Raw genomic sequence first — 23,429 nt, 5'->3', positions numbered from 1 at the left:
AAAACAGGCCCTTTGGTCCATCAGGTCCATGCTGGCCCTTGTGCCTGTCTACACTAACTCCACTCGCCTGCCTTAATTCCATGACCGCGTCTGGGATTGAGGAGAGACCCGGGTTCAACCCTGACTACGGCTGCTGTCTGTGTGGAGTTTGCACGTTCTCCCTGTGACTGCGTGGGTTTCCTCCGGGTGCTCTGGTTGCCTCGTACATACCAAAGACGTACAGGTTAATGGGCCTCTTTCAATTGTCCCAAGTGTGCAGGATAGAACTAGTGAATGGGTTGATCGCTGATCGGTGCGGACTCGGTGGGTAGAAAGGCCTGTTTCCACGATATATCTCTAAACTAAACCAAACCAAACTAAACTAAACTAAGCTAAACAAAACGGAACACAATACTAACCATGTGTTATCAAGTTTAGAAGGATATTGCCATGATGTGTGATGTGAGGCAGCGGGAGATTTATTCACTTTATATAATCTCTGACAATTAAGGGCTCACGTTGTTGTTAATCTCAATAGACAAGAATTTGCCATTTGGTTAAGTGTGCTATCAACATTATCCCAGTTCCTAATTTAGACAACAGTAAATAAATTATTTCTGTGTAGTCCCATCACAGAAGCTTTTCATTTGCACTAAACTTGTCACTGGCTTGTAGTTCCTTGTGTTGGGATAAATTTATCACTTAGTATAAGAAAATAACTGCAGATGCTGGTACAAATCGATTTATTCACAAAATGCTGGAGTAACTCAGCATGTCAGGCAGCATCTCGGGAGAGAAGGAATGGGTGACGTTTCGGGTCGAGACCCTTCTTCAGACTGAAGAAGGGTCTCGACCCGAAACGTCACCCATTCCTTCTCTCCCGAGATGCTGCCTGACCTGCTGAGTTACTCCAGCATTTTGTGAATAAATACATTTATCACTTGCCAGAACCAAGGGGTACAATGTGTCTCTGCTCAGCATTTTGTTGTTGGAATTAAATACGGATGTGACTTTCAAGCCCATTTAAACATTTACGATACGATACGATAGAAGTTTATTTATCCCAGGAGGGTAAGGAAGGAAGGCAGTCCTTGGTCTTTGGGCAGCTGGTAAAGCTTCTGCCTCCCAGCACCAGAGACCTGGGTTCCATCCTGACCACAGGTGCTGTTTGTGTGGAGTTTGCACGTTCTTCCTGTGATCACATGGGTTTCTTTCGGGTGCACCAGTTTCCTCCCATGTGCCGAAACCACGTGGGCTTATTGGTTTTGTTTAGTTTAGTTTAGTTTAGAGATACAGCGTGGAAACAGGCCCTTCGGCCCACCGAGTGCGCTCCGACCAGCGGTCCCCTCATACTGACACCATCCGACACACACTTGGGACAATTTACAATTTTACCAAAGCCAATTAACCTATAACCCTGTATGTCTTTTGGGTGTGGGAGGAGACCGGAGCATCAGGAGAAAACCCACGCAGGTCACGGGGAGAACGCACAAACTCCGTACACACGAGCACCCATAGTCGGGATCGAACCCTGGTCTCTGGCGCTGTAAGGCAGCAACTCTGCCGCTGCGCCACCCGTGCCTATGTAAATTGCCCCTCGTGTTTAAGGAGGGCATGTGAAAGTGGGATAACATAGAACTAGAACTAGTATGTTATCCCACTAGAACTAGAAAGTTGGATAACATAGAACTAGTATGAACAGGTGATCGATAGTCGGCATGGACTCGGTGGGCCGAAGGGCCTGTTTCCATGCTGTATCTCTAAACTAAACTCCCTGTCGGTGTCCTGGCTTCTTCTGCCTGTTGGCATTTTGCTGAACCATCACCAAACTATTATAGGTGGCAATAATCAGCCTGTTGGACAAACATCTCTTTCTTGAATCCAGAAAATTAGGGGAAAACTTAAAATGAAACGAAGCTTCTAATTTCGGAGGGGCCAGTTACTCAGGTAAGATAGACACACAAAGCTGGAGTAACTCAGCGGGGCAGGCTGCATCTCTGGAGAGAAGGAAAGGATGATGCTTCGGGTCGAGACCCTTCTTCAGACCCAAAACGACTCGACCTGAAACGTCACCCGTTCCTTCTCTCCAGAGATGCTGCCTGTCCCGCTGAGTTACTCCAGCATTTTGTGTCTATCTTTGGTTTAAACCAGCATCTGCAGTTCTTTCCTTCACATATCAGAGAACATGCATGATTGTAAGGGGGAGGGGAGATAGTCACATTAATTCAAGCGTGAACCAGCTCATTGCAAATGCCAGGATCTTTCACTGTCGGCCTGTTGAGTTTCACTGTCTGTATAACCTCGTTATCACCTAACCCACAGTCAACAATGGTCCATTGTGGGCTCCACCTTTCCTTGATCATTGTTGATTTTTTTTTGTTGCATTTCTTTCAATCATTTGTTCTTTATCTCTTGATATCACCGTCTATATCTCTCGTTTCCCTCTCCCCTGACTCTCAGTCTGATGAAAGGGGCTCGGCCCGAAACGGCACCCATTCCTTGTCTCCAGAGAGGCTGCCTGACCCGCCGAGTTAATCCAACACTTTGTGTCTATCGTAATGAAAATGCCAAGTAGGAAGTGAATGGTTAAAAAAAAATATTCGTCAGTAGTTGGACCAAGAAGGTCACTTTTTGTTGTTGTATTTTAGCTAGTCACATCTGCGTATCTGACACCTGGACTGATCTGGACTGGGAAAGTGATATTAGTTGGACATTAAATCAATTTTTAACAAATTTATCACAAAAGTCACATTTAATTTTCAGAAGGTCCTTAACTCTCCCGAAATAAAACATGCTGATTGTAGGTTTACGGGGGAACGCGGGCCCTTTTAATTTGAACAGCGTTCAATAAAATGGACCTGGCTTGATCAAACGAGGTAGCCTTTGTGACTCAGCTACATTAACATTGAGCAGCTAATTATGGCACAATTGGCTTGCTGGGAGACTGTGACCCAGGGCAAAGCTTGCTTAGCAACAGCGAACAGGCTATTTGCATATCATTGGCTTGCTCACTCTTGCCCTGGACCGGTTTAATTATATTTGTACAGAGTTGTAACCCCCAGCTCACCACATCCTCCACAATGTATTCCCATGTAGGCATCTCCCCTTCCTCCCTTTTCCCCCCTTCAGGCTATCAGTGGAGCGGGACAAGGCGAGGCCATCACACACCAGCATCACCGCCCCCTAGTGGTGGATTAACCGGGAGGAAAGGTCTCTCTCCCACGGTCAAGTGTCCCTCCTCCGCCAGGGAGGCTCCCATGGCTGCTCCCAGTCAAGGGGTCAATGTGAAGCCGGTGGACTCTCTGGCTCCCCTTCTGTCCACTTAAAGCTCCCCCCCCCCCCCCGCGCGCGGAGTTGTGAGAGCAAGCCCGTGGGGAAACCTCCCATCGTCCGTACCGCACTCCCAGAATGGCCAGACAATGGATAACACACACAATTTACTTCAATGGACAGGGGCGGTGGAGATTGGGTAATCAAACGGGTGAAGAAGTGTCTCTCGAGGACCGTCACGCTGAGCGGTCGGCGGTTCCGCACTATACGTGGCCCGGCTTGGACAGGTACGCAATGAGAGCCACGATCACCCCAACGTAAATGCCGGTGCCGATGGTGATGGAGAGGGCCGCCAGGAAGAGGGCCCTTCGCGATGCCGAGGTGGCCCGCTGGTAGTCTCCTTTCGCAATGGCCTTGCTGGTCTGCAAATGAAGAAAGCACGTTGTTACTGGCGATGCCAAACACACACAGGCCCCAATGTTCAGACTGGTCTGCTATTACCACATGTACCGAGGTGCAGTGAAAAGCTTTGGTCGCGTGCTAGCCAATCAGCGGAAAAAATAATAAATGATTACAATCGAGCCACATACAGTGTGTAGATACATGATGAGTGATACCCACACTAACACTATCCCACACGCACTGGGGACAATTTACACATACCAATCAATTAACCTACATACCTGTCACTAAAACAAAGGAGCTGATTGTGGACTTCAGAAGGGCTAAACATCCAAGGACCTACACGCCACTGGAGATAAATGGGTCTATTGTGGATAGGGTGAGCAATTTCAAATACTTGGGAGTCCGCATCTCAGAGGATCTGACGTGGGCAACGCACATTGCCGCACTGGTGGGTAAGGCTAAGCAGCGCCTTTACCACCTTAGACAACTGAGGAAATTCAGAGTGTCGCTGAGGATCCTCCATTGCTTCTACTCTGGGGCTGTAGAGAGCATCCTGTCCGGCAACATTACAGTCTGGTTTGGGAACAGCTCTGCCCAGGACAGGATGGCCCTGCAGAGAATAGTGCGTTCGGCAGAACGCACCATGGGAACTACACTCGTCCCCCTGCAGGACCTATACATCAGGAGGTGCAGATCCAGAGCAAGCAAGATCATGAGGGACCCCTGCCACCCCAGCAACGGACTGTTCCAGATGCTACGGTCAGGCAAACGCCTCCGCTGTCACGCTGTGAAAACGGAGAGGATGAGACGGAGCTTCTTCCCACAGGCCATCAGGACTGTCAACTTTGATAACCCCAGAGACTAAATTTTTGTCGACACTTTTTGTGCTATGTTTAGTAACTTATTAACTTTATTTATATGCTGTAACTGTAATTATTTTTGTGCACAACCCGCAGGCATTGCCACTTTCATTTCACTGCACATCGAGTATGTGTATGTGACAAATAAATTTGACTTGACTTGACTTACCTGTAGGTCTTTGGAGTGTGGGAGGGAACGTACAAACTCTACAGACAGCACCCATAGTTAGGGTCGAACCCGGGTTTCTGGCGCTGCAAGCGCTGAAAGGCAGCAACTCTACCGCTGCGCCACTGTGCCGCCCCATGATACGTGATAAGGGAGAGGGGAGAAGAGGGAGTGGCCGGGGCGCGACTCGTCCTAGATTATGCTGCTGGCCTTGCCGAGGCAGCGTGAAGTGTAAATGGAGTCAATGGAAGGGAGACACAAATCGCTGGAGTAACTCAGCGGGACAGGCAGCATCTCTGGATAAAAAGGAATGGGTGTCGTTTCGGGTCGAGACCCTTCTTCAGGTTGGTTTGTGTGATGGGCTGGGCTGCGTCTACAACGTTTAGTTCAGGGTGAATGCAGTCTTGCCCAGGGTGGGCACCTGTCCACGCGCAATAAACATCTGAACCATTAACGACAGCTACTCCTCGGTTTACGAGGCGTGACATTCCGGGAAAATGTTGCGTTAAGTGAAAACTCACAAGCTCACAGAGTGTTTCTCATTGATTTCACTGTAAAACCCCTGGCTCTGTTGTAGAATTCAAGAGTTTTGGGCAAACGTACCTAAACGCTTAAAAGTACATCGATACAGAGGTCATTAAATCTTAAAAGAATATCATAAAAACAGACATAAAGCACATTTAGTTATCTTTCAGCATTCTCACCAAGTGAAATCACAGGGACGAACTCTTCAAAACACATCTCTCTCTCTCTCTCTCTCTCTCTCTCCCTCTCTCTCTCCCTCTCTCTCTCCCTCTCTCCCTCCCCCTCGTCTATTCACGTGGAGTCTCTGAACTACTAGTTTAGTTTAATTTCGGGATACAGCACGGAAACAGGCCCTTCGGCCCACCGTGTCCGCGCCGACCAGCGATCCCCGCATATCAACACTATTCCTGTTCACACTCGGGACAATTTAACATTTACACCCAGCCTGCAAACCTGCGCGTCTTTGGAGTGTGGGAGGAAACCAAAGATCTCAGAGAAAGAGGACGTGCAAACTCCGTTCAGACAGCACCTGTAGTCAGGATCGAACCCAGGTCTCTGACGCTGTATGGCAATACTCTACCTCTACACCACTGTGCTGCCCAAGTATTGGGCTCTCAGGAGTGATATAGAGCACAGGTTTCTAGGGGTGCAGGTACACAGTTCCTTGAAAGTACAGGTGTCGGAGGTTAGGGGGAGAAGGCAGGAGAATGGGGTGAGGAGGGAGAGATAGATCAACCATGATTAAATGGCAGAGTAGACTTGGTGGGCTGAATGGCCTAATTCTACACCTATTCCTTATGACTTCATGAGCTTATGAAAGTGGCGCCACAGGTAGATAGGGTGGTCAAAAAGGCTTTCAGCACTTTGGCCTTCATCAGTCAGAGTATTGAGTACAGAAGTTGGGTGGTCATGTTGCAGTTGTATAAAACGTTGGTGAGGCCACATTTAGAATATTGTGTTCAGATCTGGGCGCCATGTTTACAGGAAAGAATAAGGGGTAGGCCATTTAGAACTGAGATGAGGAAAAACCTTTTCAGTCAGAGAGTTGTGAATCTGTGGAATTCTCTGCCTCAGGAGGCAGTGGAGGCAGAGAATTCAGTTCAAAATGCTGGAGTAACTCAGTGGGGCAGGCAGCATCTCCGGAGAAAAGGAATGGGCGACGTTTCGGGTCGAGACCCTCCCTCAGAGTGAGAGTGAGGGGAGAGGGAAATCAGAGTTATGAAAAAGTACAAATAACAAATGAATGAAAGGTATGAACAGAACAAATCAAAGCCAGCAACGATGATCAAGGTGGAGCCCACAATGGTCCATTGTTGGCTGTGGAGAAGGTGATAAGGAGTGGATACAGACAGTGAAACTAGCAGGACGACTAGGGTGGGGAAGGGACAAGATAGATAGATTCTTGATTAATACGATTGTCAGGGGGTTATGGGGAGAAGGCAGGAGAATGGGGTTAGAAGGGATAGATAGATCAGCCATGATTGAATGGCAGAATAGACTTGATGGGCGGAATGGCCTAATTCTGTTCCTATCACTTATGACTTATGACCTTATGAGTGGGTGACATTTGTGGGTCGAGACCCTTCTTCAGACTGAGAGTCAGGGGAGAGGGAGACTGGAGATAAGGAAGGGTAAGGTGTGAAAACACAGATCAAAGGGGACGGTGTTGAAGGAAATGTAGAACGGTTCATTGTTAGCTCAGGGGGGAGGTGACAACGAGGCATGTGATCAGGAGGACAGTGAGACCAGGTGGAGAACAAGGATGGATGGGGGAGGGACGGAGAGAGAGGGTGCAAGGATTACCTGGGAAGCTAGAGATATCAACCAGGTTAATGTTTTCGGACAAGTTGAGTAAAATCGAGGGAAGGTTGCCTTTGTCACGATCAACCAAGACACTATTGGTGGGTTTGACTGGAGCCGTTTTGTTGCAGCCTCAATCTCCCCCACCCCCCCCGTAAAACAGCCAGCGCATGCAATCTGTCGGCAGCAGTATAGAAACATGATGGAGAAGCTTGAGAAGAAATTAAAATTCTTGCAGCTAAACTTTACCTAAGCAGGTTCATTTACTCTGCTACAATAACAGCCAGGTCCATTACAGTGTAATTGATTCAGATTGTTAATGGATTTCATGCCATCTGCCACAAAGTGTAACTGTGTCTAACAATGATCACGATAATTGTGGTATCAGCACATTGCATATTGTAATATATTGCAGTTGACTCCAAACCCCCTTCTTGGGCCAAATAAACAATTACCCGGTTTGTACAAATAAAGAGAGTCCAGCGAATGAAATGGATTCCTGTGTTGTATGGGGAGTCCTGCTGCTCGAAGTGCTATTCAATACTCTTCCTCGTTGTGCGGTTAATAAACAGCCATGTGACATCTTCAACTAGCGGTGCTCAAAATGTCACTTTGGTCAACGTGGGTTGTTTTTAAATGTGCTATACAAATAAAATTGACTTGACTTGACTTGACTTGACCTTAGTTCCCTGACTAGTTTCACTGTCCTCCTGATTAATTTTACTAAATTGTACGCCTCCTTGTCACCTTCACCTCAGCCGACCAACCCTTCACAGCCGTCTTGTTGAGTCCCATTGCCTGTAACTGGTTTTCACCTAGCACACAGCTAACAATGGACCGCTTCCTTTGCCATCGTTACCTTTATTGCATATCTTCCATTCATTTGTTCTATTCCTCTCTGTATCACCCGTCTATATCTCTCGTTTCCCTCTCCCCCCGACTCTCAGTCAGAAGAAGAGTCCCGACCCGATACATCGCCTATTCCTTTTCTCCGGAGAAGTTGTTTGACCCGCTGAGTTACTCCAGCATTTTGTGTCTGTCTTCGGTTTAAACCAGCATCTGCAGTTCCTTCCTGCACACAGACACTAAATTCTGGAGTAACTCAGCGGGACAGACGACACAAAATGCTGGAGGAACACAACCTGGTATTTCGCTTCGGCAGGTTATAACCTAACGATTTCTCTAACTTCAAGCAACCCTTCATTTCCCTCTCTCTCTGTCGTTCCTCTCCCACATCCTCGTTCTCCAACTACTGATTGTATGCATTGTCACCTTCCCTTCAGCCAACAATGAACCATTCTACATTTCCTAGACCACCGGGGTCCCCTTTGATCTGTGTTTTCACACCTTACCCTTCCATATCGCTATGTCTCCCTCTCCCCTGACTCTCAGTCTGAAGAAGGGTCTCGACCCGAAACGTCACCCGTTCCTTCTTTCCAGAGACGCTGCCTGTCCCGCTGAGTTACTCCAGCATTGCACTTGTATGTAGTTCTGTAAAGTAGTCAGGCAATGTAGTCATGCCATCAAATGTAGCACCAACAGTAGGTGTTCAGTGCGGTGAATGGCTGAATAAAAGAAGTAGGCTTGTTTAAAGACGCTGTGTTGTGTGAGTGTATTTGGGCAATTAAAGGGTCCCGACCCAAAATGTCACCTATCCATGTTCTCTGCAGATGCAATAGACAATAGACAATAGGTGCAGGAGTAGGTCATTCGGCCCTTCGAGCCAGCACCGCCATTCAATGTGGTCATGGCTGATCATTCTCAATCAGTACCCCGTTCCTGCCTTCTCCCCATACCCCCTGACTCCGCTATCCTTAAGAGCTCTATCTAGCTCTCTCTTGAATGCATTCAGAGAATTGGCCTCCACTGCCTCTGAGGCAGAGAATTCCACAGATTCACAACTCTCTGACTGAAAAAGTTTTTCCTCATCTCAGTTCTAAATGGCCTACCCCTTATTCTTAAACTGTGGCCCCTTGTTCTGGACTCCCCCAACATTGGGAACATGTTTCCTGCCTCTAACTTGTCCAACCCCTTAATAATCTTATATGTTTCGATAAGATCTCCTCTCATCCTTCTAAATTCCAGTGTATCATGGCTGATCATTCACAATCAGTACCCCGTTCCTGCCCTCTCCCCATAATTGCCTGACATTATTGCCCGACCCACTGAGTTACTCCAGCACTTGGTCGGTGTCTTTCCTGGGCAATTAAATGCTGGCTCAGCCGATGAAGTCCACATCCTATGAATGCAGACACTGCAGTCTGTCAGAACACCAGCGCTAGCCAAGGTGCTGTTATCAGGCAACGGAATCATTTTACCTACAACTAGAGAGCAGTCCTGAACTCCATTCCACCTCATTGAAAAAGCTCTCGGACCATCTCTATCCTTGATTGGATTTTACGTGCACTAAACATTATTCACGATATATTCCCTTTATCACGATACGATGCCATTGTATTTATCCCAGAGGGAAATTGGTCTGCCACCGGTCAAAAGATACAAGGCATTGAAAGTGTCATGTGCATTGTAATAATAATAATAATGAAATAATAATGAAATTTAAGTGAGCAGATATTGCACAGCACATATGTAATATTGCACAAACGTGAGATTAAATTATTGAGTGGAAAAGTCCAGGATTTGAGATGTGCAAAGGTGGTGGGGGGAGGGGGAGGGGCAGGGGGGAGGGGCAGGGGGAGGGGCCGGGGGAGGGGCAGGGGGAGGGGCAGGGAGGAGGGGGAGCCAGTCTACCTCATGACAAGAGGGGGAGGAGTTGTACAGTTTGATAGCCACAGGGAAGAAGGATCTTTTGTGGCATTCTGTACTACATCTTGGTGGGACCAGTCTGCTGCTGAAGGTACTCCTCAGGTTGACCAGTGTGTCGTGGAGGGGGTGAGCTGTATTGTCCAGGATGCTCTGCAGTTTGAGGGGCATCCTCCCCTCCGAGCCCACCCCCTCATGAATCCAACTCAGCCCCCAGGACGCATTCTGTAAATGGCTCTATTGTAATCAGGTATAGTCTTTCCGCTGACCGTTAAGCACGCAACAAAACGCTTTACACTGTACACCGGTACACGTGACAATAAGCTAAACTGAACTGAGCTGAACTGTATCTCTGAACTAAACTGAACTAAACTGAATGTAAATGTTAATGGCTCGATTGCAATCATGGGTAGTTTTTCCGCTGACTGGTTAGCACGCAACAAAAGCTTACACTGTACCCGTAGTACACGTGACAATAAACTAAACTCAACCTCAAACTCAAGGTGCACAATTGCCGATAAGGATTGAAGTTTAAAAATGTAACTGGAATCAAGGAGGAAAGTAAATCAGCACCATGCCCGCAGAGGAAGTCTTCTAAGGTCATAAGGAATAGGAGTAGAATTAGGCCATTTGGCCCATCAAGTCTACTCTGCCATTCAATCATGGCTGATCTATCTCTCCCCTCCTAACCCCATTCTCCTGCCCTCTCCCCATAACCTCTGACACCTGCACTAATCAAGAATCTATCTATCAAGAAATATCCACTGACTTGGCCTCCACAGCCTTCTGTGGCAAAGAATTTCACAGATTCACCGCCCTCTAACGTGGTGGACTCCATGGGGATTCCATGCCTGCCAGCAAAAATTGGCAGAGTAGGGTCCTGTCTGTTTATTCTCCCCATCGTAAATAAGGTAGGTCCATTTTACACAGGATATAGGGAGAGTTTAGTTAAGTTTATTGTCACGTGTACCGAGGTACAGTGAAAAGCTTTTTTTGTTGCATAGACATAGAAAACGTAGAAAATAGGTGCAGGAGTAGGCCATTCGACCCTTCGAGCCTGCACCGCCATTCAATATGATCATGGCTGATCATCCAGCTCAGTAACCTGTACCTGCCTTCTCTCCATACCCCCTGATCCCTTTAGCCACAAGGGCCACATCTAACTCCCTCTTAAATATAGCCAATGAACTGGCCTCAACTACCTTCTGTGGCTGAGAATTCCACAGACTCACCACTCTTTGTGTGAAGAAATGTTTTCTCATCCCGGTCCTAAAAGACTTCCCCCTTATCCGTAAGCTGTGACCCCTTGTTCTGGACTTCCCCAACATCGGGAACAATCTTCCCGCATCTAGCCTCTCCAACCCCTTAAGAATTTTATATGTTTCTATAAGATCCCCCTCAGTCTTCTAAATTCCAGCGAGTATAAGCCCAGTCTATCCAGTCTTTCTTCATATGAAAGTCCTGCCATCCCAGGGATCAATCTGGTGAACATTCTCTGTACTCCCTCTAAGGCTAGAATGTTTTCCTCAGATTAGGAGACCAAAACTGCACACAATACTCCAGGTGTGGTCTCACCAATGCTCTGTACAACTGCAGTAGAACCTCCCTGCTCCTATACTCAAATCCTCTTGCTATGAATGCGTGCTATCCGGTCAGCGGATAGACTGTACACGATTCCTATCGAGCCGTCCGCAGTGTACAGATACATGGGGTAAAGGGAATAAGGTTTAGTGCAAGGGAAAGCCTCTTCTGACTGTGACGCAGCTGTGCACATTCTTAAATATGCCCCCAAAATGATTATTAACATAAAGCTACGAAAAGAGAGAAAGTAAATGTGTGCATAGCAGAGTTGGTCTACTACAAAATGTACGCAGTGGGGAAAAGGAATGGGGCCTGCAGCAGAAACAAGCTTCCCCTGCAGCTTGGAATAACAAAAAGATGTTGATTCTTTCACATCCACCATGGAGATGTCTCGCAAACTCAATAATATTCTCGAGTTGGAAGACAGTGGCCGAAACATCAAAGCATCGAAAAGTAGGCGATTCGGCCCTTCGAGCCAGCACCGCCATTCAATAAGAACACGGCTGATCATCTGAAATCCGTTCCTGCTTTTTCTCCATATCCCTTGATTCCTTAAGCCCGAATGGCTAAATCTAACTCTCTCTTGAAAACATCCAGTGAATTGTCCTCCGCTGTCTTCTGTGACAGAGAATTCCACAGATGCACAACTCTCTGGGTGAAAAAGCTTTTCCTCCTCAACTCAGTTCAAAATGGCCTACCCCTTATTCGTAAACTTTGACCCCCCGTTTCGGGACAGGCTAACTCGGAGCTCCACATAAAGCTATCCTGCAAAGTATTTTATTTGCAGGAAAGAAAGACACAATGCCTTAGCGGCCCAGGCAGCATCTCTGGAGAACATGGATAGGTGACGTTGCGTGACGGGACCCTTCTTCAGAGCTTGGCGCTACCTATCCGAATCATCACCGATTCATGCTCTCCTGAGATGCTGCCTGACCCGTTGAGTTAAGTCCAGCATTTTGTTTTCTTTCTTTGGTATAAACCAGCATCGGCAGTTCTTGGTTATTACATCCTAATAGCGGAGTTGGTTCACAGTAGCAGAACAGTAAAACATAGGTGTAGGCAGGAACTGCAGGTGCTGGTTTAAACCGAAGATAGACACAAAAAGCTGGAGTAGCTCAGCGGGACCGGCAGCATCTCTGGAGAGAAGGAGTGGGTGACGTTTCAATAGACAATAGACAATAAACAATAGGTGCAGGAGGAGGCCATTCGGCCCTTCGAGCCAGCACCACCATTCAATGTGATCATGGCTGATCATTCTCAATCAGTACCTTGTTCCTGCCTTCTCCCCATACCCCCTGACTCCGCTATCCTTAAGAGCTCTATCCAGCTCTCTCTTGAATGCATTCAGAGAATTGGCCTCCACTGCCTTCTGAGGCAGAGAATTCCACAGATTCACAACTCTCTGACTGAAAAAGTTTTTCCTCATCTCCGTTCTAAATGGCCTACCCCTTATTCTTAAACTGTGGCCCCTTGTTCTGGACTCCCCCAACATTGAGAACATGTTTCCTGCCTCTAACGTGTCCAATCCCTTAATAATCTTATACGCTTCGATAAGATCTCCTCTCATCCTTCTAAATTCCAGTGTATACAAGCCTAGTCGCTCCAGTCTTTCAACATATGATAGTCCCGCCATTCCGGGAATTAACCTAGTAAATTTACGCTGCACGCCCTCAATAGCAAGAATATCCTTCCTCAAATTTGGAGACCAAAACTGCACACTGTACTCCAGGTGCGGTCTCACTAGGGCCCTGTGCAACTGCAGAAGGAGTTTCGGGTCGAGACCCTTCTTCAGACTGAAACATAGTCTGAAACAAACTCCTGTATCAACATAGGTACTTGATGCAGGAGAGACATAAATTCAGCGCACTAAATTCCGCACCCCATTCACCTGTGTTCACCCCATAATCCCTGACGCCCTTGCTAATCGAGAATCTGTCAATCTCCGTCTTAGAAATATCCATTGACTTGGCCTCCACAGCCGTCGGTGGCAATGGATCCCACAGATTCACCACCCTCTGACTAAAGAAATTCCTCCTCATCTCATTTCTACAGGAACGTCCTTTGATTCTGAGGCTGTGGCCTCTGGTCCCCGACTCTCCAACGAGTGGAGACGTCCTCTTCACATCCACTCTATCCCGGCCTCTCACTGTTCACAGGTTGAACCGATGGGAACGGTTCATCTCAAAACATATTAGTTCTGTTTGGCCAACAACGTGGCACTTGAAGAGAGACCTTGAAAGAAGAAACTATTAGTCCACGGGAAAACGGCGGTCTCCAGACATCGTGGAGAAAAATCAAAGTATTCCTCAACGCCTCAAGACTCTGGCTGCTGGATGCAAATATTATTGTAATTTTCCATTAGTTTAACTCCCTTGAAACACATGCCTTGGTGTAAGATTTTGTTTTAATTACCTGCCTACGTTGCTGAAGATTGAAGAGTCTCACTGGGGCAGACTTTGCCCAGCCACATCTGTTGTGAACGAAGCGAGTTATCCACCTAATGAGTTTTCGGCATCCAGTCACGAATGATATTACTGGCACATCACAGCCCATCCAAACGTTCGAGGGAGCAGCTTTGGTGGAGATAGGAACTGCTATGGAGTCATTGAGTCACACAGTCATACCGTGTGGAAACAGGCCCTTCTGCCCAACTTGCCCACACCCACCAACATGTCCCATCTACACTTGTCCTTCCTGCCTGCACTTGGCCCATCTATGTACTAAAACTCCCGTTTGTTTGTTTGTTTGTTTGTTCCTGAACTACAGCCAAAACGGTGCACGATAGCGCGACGATTTTAGGCCCACCTTACTCACCGTCGTCCCTTTGGTGCTAATGGAAGAAGTTTCAATGAAATCGGTGTTATATTTTAAGTTAATCACATTTTAAAGTTTAAATCTATCTCCTGGGGAGGGAGGGAGGGGGGGAGGGAGGGAGGTGGAACGATAAGGGGGGCTGAGGGGGTTGGAGTTGTGGGGGAGGGGAGGGGAAGGGAGGTTGGAGGAGGGAGGGAGGGAGGGGAGGGAGGAGGGAGGGAGAGGGGAGGGGAGGGAACAGGGAGTAGGGAGGGGGGGAGGAGAGGGTGCTGCACCAATGCAGGAGAAGTTTGGGCCCAACGGGTTCACTTGGTCTAGTACCCCTCTAAACCTGTCCTATCCATATAGAAACACAGAAACATAGAAAATAGGTGCAGGAGTAGGCCATTCAGCCCTTCGAGCCAGCACCGCCATTCAATATGATCATGGCTGATCATCCAAAATCACTACCCCGTTCCTGCTTTTTCCCCATTTCCCTTGATTCCGTTAGCCCCAAAAGCTTAACCTCACTCTCTCTTGTATATTTCCCCAGTGTGGGACGAATAAAGGTATATATTATTATTAAAACATCCAGTGAATTGACCTCCACTGCCTTCTGTGAACATGTACCCGTCCAAATGTTTCTTAAACAGTGCAATAGTGACTGCCTCAACAACCTCCTCCGGCAGCTCGTTCCATACACCCACCACCCTTTGTGTGTAACAGTCACCCCTCAGGTTCTTATTAAATATTTCCCCCCCTTCACCTTAAATATATGTCTTCTGGTTCTTGATTCCCCTACCATTCACACAACAGGTGGTGGGTGTACGGAACAAGCTGCCAGTAGGGGTAGTTGAGACAGGGGTGGCCCTAATATTTAAATAAACAGTTAGACAGGTACATGGACAGGATGGGTTTGGAAGGATATGGGCCAAAAGCAGGTAGGTGGGACTGGTGTAGATGGGACATGTTGGCCGGTGTAGGAACACATTCTTGCTATGGAGGGCGTGCAGCGTAGGTTCACTAGATTAATTCCCGGAATGACGGGACTGTCGTATGTTGAAAGGCTGGAGCGATTGGGCTTGTATACACTGGAATTTAGAAGGATGAGGGGGGATCTTATTGAAACATATAAGATAATTAGGGGATTGGACACATTAGAGGCAGATAACATGTTCCCAATGTTGGGGGAGTCCAGAACAAGGGGCCACAGTTTGAGAATAAGGGGTAGGCCATTTAGAACGGAGATGAGGAAGAACTTTTTCAGTCAGAGGGTGGTGAAGGTGTGGAATTCTCTGCCTCAGAAGGCAGTGGAGGCCAGTTCGTTGGATGCTTTCAAGAGAGAGCTGGATAGAGCTCTTAAGGATAGCGGAGTGAGGGGGTATGGGGAGAAGGCAGGAACGGGGTACTGATTGATAGTGATCAGCCATGATCGCATTGAATGGCGGTGCTGGCTCGAAGGGCTGAATGGCCTACTCCTGCACCTATTGTCTATTGTTTATTGTCTATTGTCACATGTTGGCCGGTGTAGGAAAGTTAGGTCGAAGGGCCTGTTTCCACACTGTATCACTCTATGACTCTATGACTTTACTCTGGGCAAGAGACTCTAGGCGTCTACCTGATCTTTTCCTCTCATGATTTTGTACACCTCTATAAGATCCCCCCCTCATCCTCCCGTGCTTGGCCGAAGGGCCCGTTCCTGTGTTGTACTCCTCTTCTATGTTCTAAGTGATTGGAGCCACAGAATTCCTGGTGTGCGTTCATGAATTGGGAAACTATCAGAAAAATGCAAAATGACTTTTGAAATGCGATCCGAATATACCAACTCATCATGCGGATAAGTGTTTGCCTTCAGTGAAGCAATGCTGCTTAACCAGTGCAATATACCAACTGCTGGGAAGGTAATGACAACACATACAGTCCGAGGTGGCATTGAGAAAGGTGTAGGAAGAATTGGATGAAACCTGATTTAAAATGAGCATTAAAATCACCAGTGAAGTCCAGGCACGGACACGGTGTACACTTTAGTTTAGTTCAGTTTAGTTTAGAGATACCGCACGGAGACAGGCCCTTCGGCCCACCGAGTCCGCGCCGACCAGCGATCCCTGCACACCAACACCACCCTACACACACACACTAGCGACCATTTTACATTTACGCCAAGCCAATTAACCTAGACACCTGTACGTCTTTGGAGTGGGGGAGGCAACCGGAGCACCCGGAGAAAACCCACGCAGGTCACGGGGGGAACGTACAAACTCCGTACGGACAGCACCCGTAGTCAGGATCGAACCCGGGGTCTCTGGCGCTGTGAGGCAGTCGGTCTACCGCTGCGCCGCCATGCCGCCCATTCTGGTCACCCCAGCTCCAGGAAGGATGCAACGTGGCAGGAGAGCGGTGCTGGCTCGATGGGCCGAATGGCCTGCTTCTGCATCTATTTTGTTCTATGAGAGGGGGCTGAGGAGAATTACAAGGGCATTGCTGGGAATGGAGAGTGATGCTGTGAGGAGGGAGATTCCAAAAGGCTGCAATCAACATCCAGTCACAGGAGACTGAAAGGACATTGAATTAAGGTGTGTAAATTTAGGAGGGGTCGAGTGATGGTGAATAGGATAAGACCATTTCTCATTGAAGAGGCCGACGACCAGAGGACAGAGGCATTAATTATCTAATAGAAGGATTTTTTGTATTTTTTGTTTTTGAGTTTTTGAAAAATGTTGCCATTCAAGGGGTGGGGGAGGTGGGGGGGGGGGGGGGGGGGGGGGGTGGTGGGGGGGGGGGGGGGTTGGGTGGGGGGGTGCGGAACACTTAGCCCTACAGGTGAGTGCCTGGAACAAACTACTGGGGGTGGTGGTTGAAGCAGATACAAAGGTGGCATTGAAGAGATTTTTGGTCGGGCAGATGGATATGTGGCGAATAGAGGAATATAGATTATATGTAGGCAGATTTTAGATTTTTAGATTTAGAGATACAGCGCGGAAACAGGCCCTTCAGCCCACCGGGTCCGCGCCGCCCAGCGATCCCCGCACATTAACACTATCCTATACCCACTAGGGACAATTTTTACATTTGCCCAGTCAATTAACCTACATACCTGCACGTCTTTGGAGTGTGGGAGGAAACCGAAGATCTCGGACAAAAACCCACGCAGGTCACGGGGAGAACGTACAAACTCCGTACAGACGGCGCCCGTAGTCAGGATCGAACCTGAATTTCCGGCGCTGCATTCGCTGTAAGGCAGCAACTCTACCGCTGCGCCACCGTGCCGCCCGTTTGTCTTGGCACCATGGTTCACCACGGGTATTGTGGGCCGAAGGGCCTGTCCTTGCCCTGTGCTGTTCTGTGTTCTATGATTCGCAATCATCTTGGAGAAACTATTTTAGTTTATCCTTTCCGTCCGAGAACAAGAATCAGGACTGAATCAATGCTGAAGAGCTTCAAGAAGTTTAGGAAGTAGGTCACCCGAACCGGGTGGGAAAAAAACTGTGAAGTGTTTTTGTGTACTTGCACAACAATGCCGGTGATGGAAAGAGGATGGAAGAGCAGAGCTTCCACAGAGGAACAGTCCCACTCCCTGAAAGAAGCTGGCAGACCTCGACTCTTCACAACAATAATGAATGCAGGCTGTTCCGCTGATATTGCCAGATAGAGACTTTGGGCAAAGTCACACCCCTGACAAAGTCGCTTCTGAGAGCAATTTGTACCTGCTTGAAAAAGCATCGCAAAGTCCTTGGAGAATGTCATTGAGCGTGGGAGCAGGCCCTTCGGCCCAACTTGTCCACACCGGCCGACATGCCCCATCTGCACTAGTCCCACCTGCCTGCGTTTGGCCCATTTCCCTCTAAACCTGTCCTATCCATGCACCTGTGCAAATGTTTCTGAACCGGCAGCTCATTCCATACACCCACCTCCCTTTGTGTGAGAAAGTTACCCCTCAGGTTCTTATTACAACTTTCCCCCCTCACCTTAAACCTAAGTCCTCTGGTTTTTGATTCCCCTACTCTGGGCATAGGACTCTGTGCATCTACCCAATCTATTCCTCTCATGATTTTGTCCACCTTTATAAGATCATCCCTTATCCTCCTGTGCTTCAAGCCCTGCCCTCCTTAACCTCTCCCCACAGCTCAGTCCCTCAAGTCCTGGCAACATCCTTGTAAAATAAGAAGATAACTGCAGATGCTGGTACAAATCGAAGGTATTTATTCACAAAATGCTGGAGTAACTCAGCAGGTCAGGCAGCATCTCGGGAGAGAAGGAATGGAATCTTCTCTGCACCCTTTCCAGCTTGACAACATCTCCCCAGGGGTCTACAGCATCGATGTTCAGTTTAGGTTATTGTCACGTGTACCGAGGTACAGTGAAAAGCTTTTGTTGCACGCTAACCAGTCAGCGGAAAGACAATACAAGATTACAATCGAGCCATTTACGGCGTAGGGATACATGATAAACGCATAACGTTTTGTGTAAGGTAAAGCCAGCAAAGTCCGATCAAGGATCGTCCATAGGGCAAGTCTACCCAGCGGATTATCGGCATCACAACGCGCGCGATTTCTCAGCAACTCGACAGCGCTGCCTGCACGGCACCTTCCGTTGGTAACACTGTACAGCCCGGAGTTTTCTTGTGCTGCCGCAAGTAAAAATGTCATTGTTCTGTCTGGGACATATGGCAATAAAACAGTAGTATAAGAAAATAACTGCAGATGCTGGTACAAATCGATTTATTCACAAAATGCCGGAGTAACTCAGCAGGTCAGGCAGCATCTCAGGAGAGAAGGAATGGGTGACGTTTCGGGTCGAGACCCTTCTTCAGACTGATGTCGGGGGTGGGACAAAGGAAGGATATAGGTGGAGACAGGAAGATAGAGGGAGATCTGGGAAGGAGGAGGGGAAGGGAGGGACAGAGGAGCTATCTGAAAACAGTCTTGACTCTTATAGACAACAGACAATAGGTGCAGGAGGAGGCCATTCGGCCCTTCGAGCCAGCACCGCCATTCAATAGACAATAGACAATAGACAATAGGTGCCGGAGTAGGCCATTCAGCCCTTCAAGCCAGCACCGCCATTCAATGCAATCATGGCTGATCACTCTCAATCAGTACCCCGTTCCTGCCTTCTCCCCATACCCCCTGACTCCGCTATCCTTAAGAGCTCTATCCAGCTCTCTCTTGAATGCATTCAGAGAATTGACCTCCACTGCCTTCTGAGGCAGAGAATTCCACAGATTCACAACTCTCTGACTGAAAAAGTTTTTCCTCATCTCAGTTCTAAATGGCCTACCCCTTATTCTTAAACTGTGGCCCCTTGTTCTGGACTCCCCCTACATTGGGAACATGTTTCCTGCCTCTAACATGTCCAACCCCTTAATAATCTTATAGGTTTCGATAAGATCTCCTCGCATCCTTCTAAATTCCAGTGTATACAAGCCTAGTCGCTCCAGTCTTTCAACATACGACAGTCCCGCCATTCCGGGAATTAACCTAGTAAACCTACGCTGCACGCCCTCAATAGCAAGAATATCCTTCCTCAAATTTGGAGACCAAAACTGCACACAGTACTCCAGGTGCGGTCTCACTAGGGCCCTGTACAACTGTTGACTCTTGAGTGGAAGACGCTGAGTTACACAGGATCACTGAAGTTTGTGCGCTCCCTACATTGCCACCTCAATGAAATGCTCCGAGATTTCCCTAGTTGTCGGGAACCTTGATCCTGAGCCCAGAACCCGAATGAACCTGATAACCAGTGGCGTAGCTAATGGGGGAGCAAGGGGAGCGACCTTTATCGCACAAGTGAACTAAAGAGTTAAAAAATTGTTGAAAAGGCGCCACTTTTGAAAAATGTGCTGGATCACATTTTTGAAAAGTGGTGCTTTTCAACAATTTTTTAACTCTTTAGTTCACTTGTGGGATAAAAGTCGAATCTCATTATTTCTTATTGGGTTTTTTTTGTCGCATGGCCCCGGAAGAACTTTCTGAAATCATTACTTTATTTGACCAACCTCCCAGTGTTTCGAGCTGTCTGCTCAATCTCCTGTGATGCGTTGTTGGCCACTGGCATCTGGGGAACCAAGACAAACGGTGATGTCATAACCTCCTCTCTGATTGGCGGTTCACCTCGTCTTTCAGTACTAAAAGAAGAACAACGCAGTCGGATCAAATCTTTCGCGCCGACTCTAAAGAAACTTTGTGATACTAGATGGGCGTCCGGAAAGTCTGCAGTAGAGGAGGTCTTGCAGAATTTATCAGCACTAGTAGTTGCTCTACAAAGAATTCTGGATGGTGAGATAAAAAACTGTACTCCTAAGCAGCTCGCTGAAGCAAAGGGTATATTGGAAACACTCAGTACTTATGAATTCTTAGTTGTTCTTGTATTCTGGAGTAAAGTGCTACTAGACAAGGCTTTCAATTTATCCACATATTTACAGAAAAGTAGTCTAGATCTGGTAACGGCTTCTCATTTGATTCAACTTTTAGAAAAAGATATGAAAAATATGCGAAATGAATACGGATCTCAATTCAAACAGATTGAAAATGTAGCAACTGAATTGGCTCGAAAATGTGGTATTAATACGGAATACAAGCAGCACAGAGAACATAAAAGAAAAAGATTCCACGATGAAATTGCAGAGGATGAAGGAATATTTGATGCCCGAAAGAAATTCATGGTTGAATCAGAATCAGAATAATCAGAATCAGAATCACCTTTATTGTTATCCAAAAAAACAAGTCTTTTGGACGAAATTCCATCGCCCACAGTCTAACAATAAGAGCAATAAAAATAAGCAATGACACACACAATCACAAACCAACACGAAACAAAAAAAAAAGAAACATCCATCACAGTGAGTCTCCTCCAGTCACCTCCTCACTGTGATGGAAGGCCAGAATGTCTTTTCTCTTCCCTGCCGTCTTCTCCCGCGGTCAGGCTGTTGAAGTTGCCACGCTGGGGCGGTCGGGGCTCCCGACATTGAAGCCCCCGCCGGGCGGAGAAAATCCTGCGGCCTATTTCAGGCCGTGCCGGACGGTGAAAAGTCCGCGGCGGGCCGACCCAAGCCCCGCGATTCGGGGCGGGCGAAGACGCTGCCGCTGCCGGAGCTCCCGATGTCGGCCCCCACCCAGCGGCCTGCGAGCTTCCGATGTCTCGCAGCCCGCGCCGAAGCCTCTGAAGGCGAGTCGCAGCCGCACTCGCAGCGCCACCACGGCCTCCGAAGGCAGCCACCGCCGCAGATGGTAAGTCCGGTCCGCAGGCTCTGCGAACCAGAGCCCAGGCTGCCATCCTACGTAATGTCCTTAGATTCTATTATAAATAGCACAGGTAAAAGGTTTGAGCATTTAAAAAATGTGGCTTTCAGATTTAGTGTTTTAGATCCAAAGCATTTTGACAACGCAGATAATGTGAACAAATTAAAATTTTTAGCAGACGTGTACCCAGATGTCATCGACAGTCAAACTGAAATCGTACAAGAGTTTCTTTCGTTCAAAGACATGTACAAAGAAATAATGAGCACTAGGAATAAGGCAAATTCAAGTGTCGAGAAACTGACAAAAATTGTTTGGTGTGTGTCATGGTGCCTTTTTTTATGCGCTCGTTCCCCCCGACTTTAGAACCTGGCTACGCCCTTGCTCATAACACGTGTGGGAAGGAACTGCAGATGCTGGTTTAAACCGAAGATAGACACAAAATGCTGGAGTAACTCAGCGGGGCAGGCAGCATCTCTGGAGAGAAGGAATGGGTGATGGTTTGGGTCATAGAAACATAGATAGAAACACAGAAAATAGGTGCAGGAGGAGGCCATTTGGCCCTTCGAGCCAGCACCGCCTTCAATGTGATCATGGCTGATCATCCACATTCAGTAACCTGTGCCTGCCTTCTCCACATATCCCTTGATTCCACTAGCCCCTGGAGCTCTATCTAACTCTCTTTTAAATTCATCCAGTGAATTGGCCTCCACTGCCCTCTGTGGCAGAGTATTCCACAAATTCACAACTCTCTGGGTGAAAAGATTTTTTCTCGCCTCAGTTTTAAATGGCCTCCCCTTTATTCTTAGACTGTGGCCCCTGGTTCTGGAACTCCCCCAACATTGGGAACATTTTTCCTGCATCTAGCTTGTCCAGTCCTTTTATAATTTGATATGTTTCTATAAGATCCCCTCTCATCCTTCGAAACTCCAGTGAATACAAGCCCAGTCTTTCCAATCTTTCCTCATCTGACAGTCCCGCCATCCCGGAGATTAACCTCGTGAACCTACGCTGCAGTGCCCTCAATAGCAAGGACGTCCTTCCTCAAATGAGACCCTTCTTCTGAAGAAGGGTCTCATGTTATCAGGTTCAATCGCGTTCTTCTGAGGAACCCAGAACGTCACCCATTCCTTCTCTCCAGAGATGCTGAGTTACTCCAACATTTTGAACCTGATAACAAGGTTAACGAAAAGGCGCTGGGCTGATTAGTACAGGCATTGTCAATGTCCTACCAAACAAACGCCGCTCACACTCTGACCTCCGATCCCCAAAAGGCCCTTTGGAAATAAAGTGTCACTTGTAGACTTCAGATAAATAGCCGTGCTGTCCTCATCGCTTACAGAGGCGGCATCGAATGTTTCACCGAGCTGAAAGAGCAGCTCCTCCAGGCAGGCATGGCAATATTAATGGTCTCTGTGTGCCGGGAGCTGGCTTGTTAGTTAGTGTGCGTGCAGGGAAATGCTGCAGATGCAGTGGCAATCCTCTCCCCGGGGGGACAGATTCAATGGGCTCCAATATCAGTGTGTCAGTGTTGCTTCTGTTTTGTGCGGCACCTGTCCACGTTCATTTTTATTGTTGATGCTGATGGATGAGTGTCCCTGCCACCCCCCAGGGTTACAGAGTCGAACATAGAAACAAAGAAAAATTGGTGCAGGAATAATAGGAATTTAATAGGAATCCAAGGGATAACTTTTCACACAGAGGGTGGTGGGTGTATGGAACAAGCTGCCAGAGGAGGTAGTTGAGGCTGGGACTGTCCCATCGTTTAAGGAACATTTGGACAGGTACATGGATAGGACAGGTTTGGAGGGTTTATGGACCAAGCGCAGGCAGGTGGGACTAGTGTAGCTGGGACATGTTGGTCAGTGTTGGCGAGTTGGGCCAAAGGGCCTGTTTCCGCACTGTATCAACCTATGACTCTATGATTAGGCCATTTTGCCCGTCGAACCGGAGCCGCCATTCAATATGATCATGGCTGATCATCTAAAATCAGTACCCCATTCCTGCTTTTTCCCCATATAAGAACCTTTTCAGTCAGAGAGTTGTGAATCT

At 47.7% G+C, this 23,429-nt stretch overlaps 1 protein-coding gene across 1 annotated transcript in view; it reads right to left on the bottom strand.

The window, feature by feature from the left end:
* Positions 1-859: 859 nt before the first annotated feature.
* Positions 860-23,429, bottom strand: part of syndig1l (synapse differentiation inducing 1-like) — a 128,695-nt gene continuing 106,125 nt past the window's right edge. The window contains exon 4 of the mRNA XM_078406884.1: positions 860-3,671. Coding sequence (XP_078263010.1) covers positions 3,513-3,671 — 159 coding nt within the window. The 3' untranslated portion in view covers positions 860-3,512. The remainder of the gene's footprint in view (positions 3,672-23,429) is intronic.

The sequence above is a fragment of the Rhinoraja longicauda genome, chromosome 10 (genome assembly GCF_053455715.1).
Source record: "Rhinoraja longicauda isolate Sanriku21f chromosome 10, sRhiLon1.1, whole genome shotgun sequence".
NCBI lineage: Eukaryota > Metazoa > Chordata > Chondrichthyes > Rajiformes > Arhynchobatidae > Rhinoraja > Rhinoraja longicauda.
The sequence above is the reverse complement of the archived record's forward strand: the minus strand, read 5'-3'. Positions and strand labels throughout refer to the sequence as shown.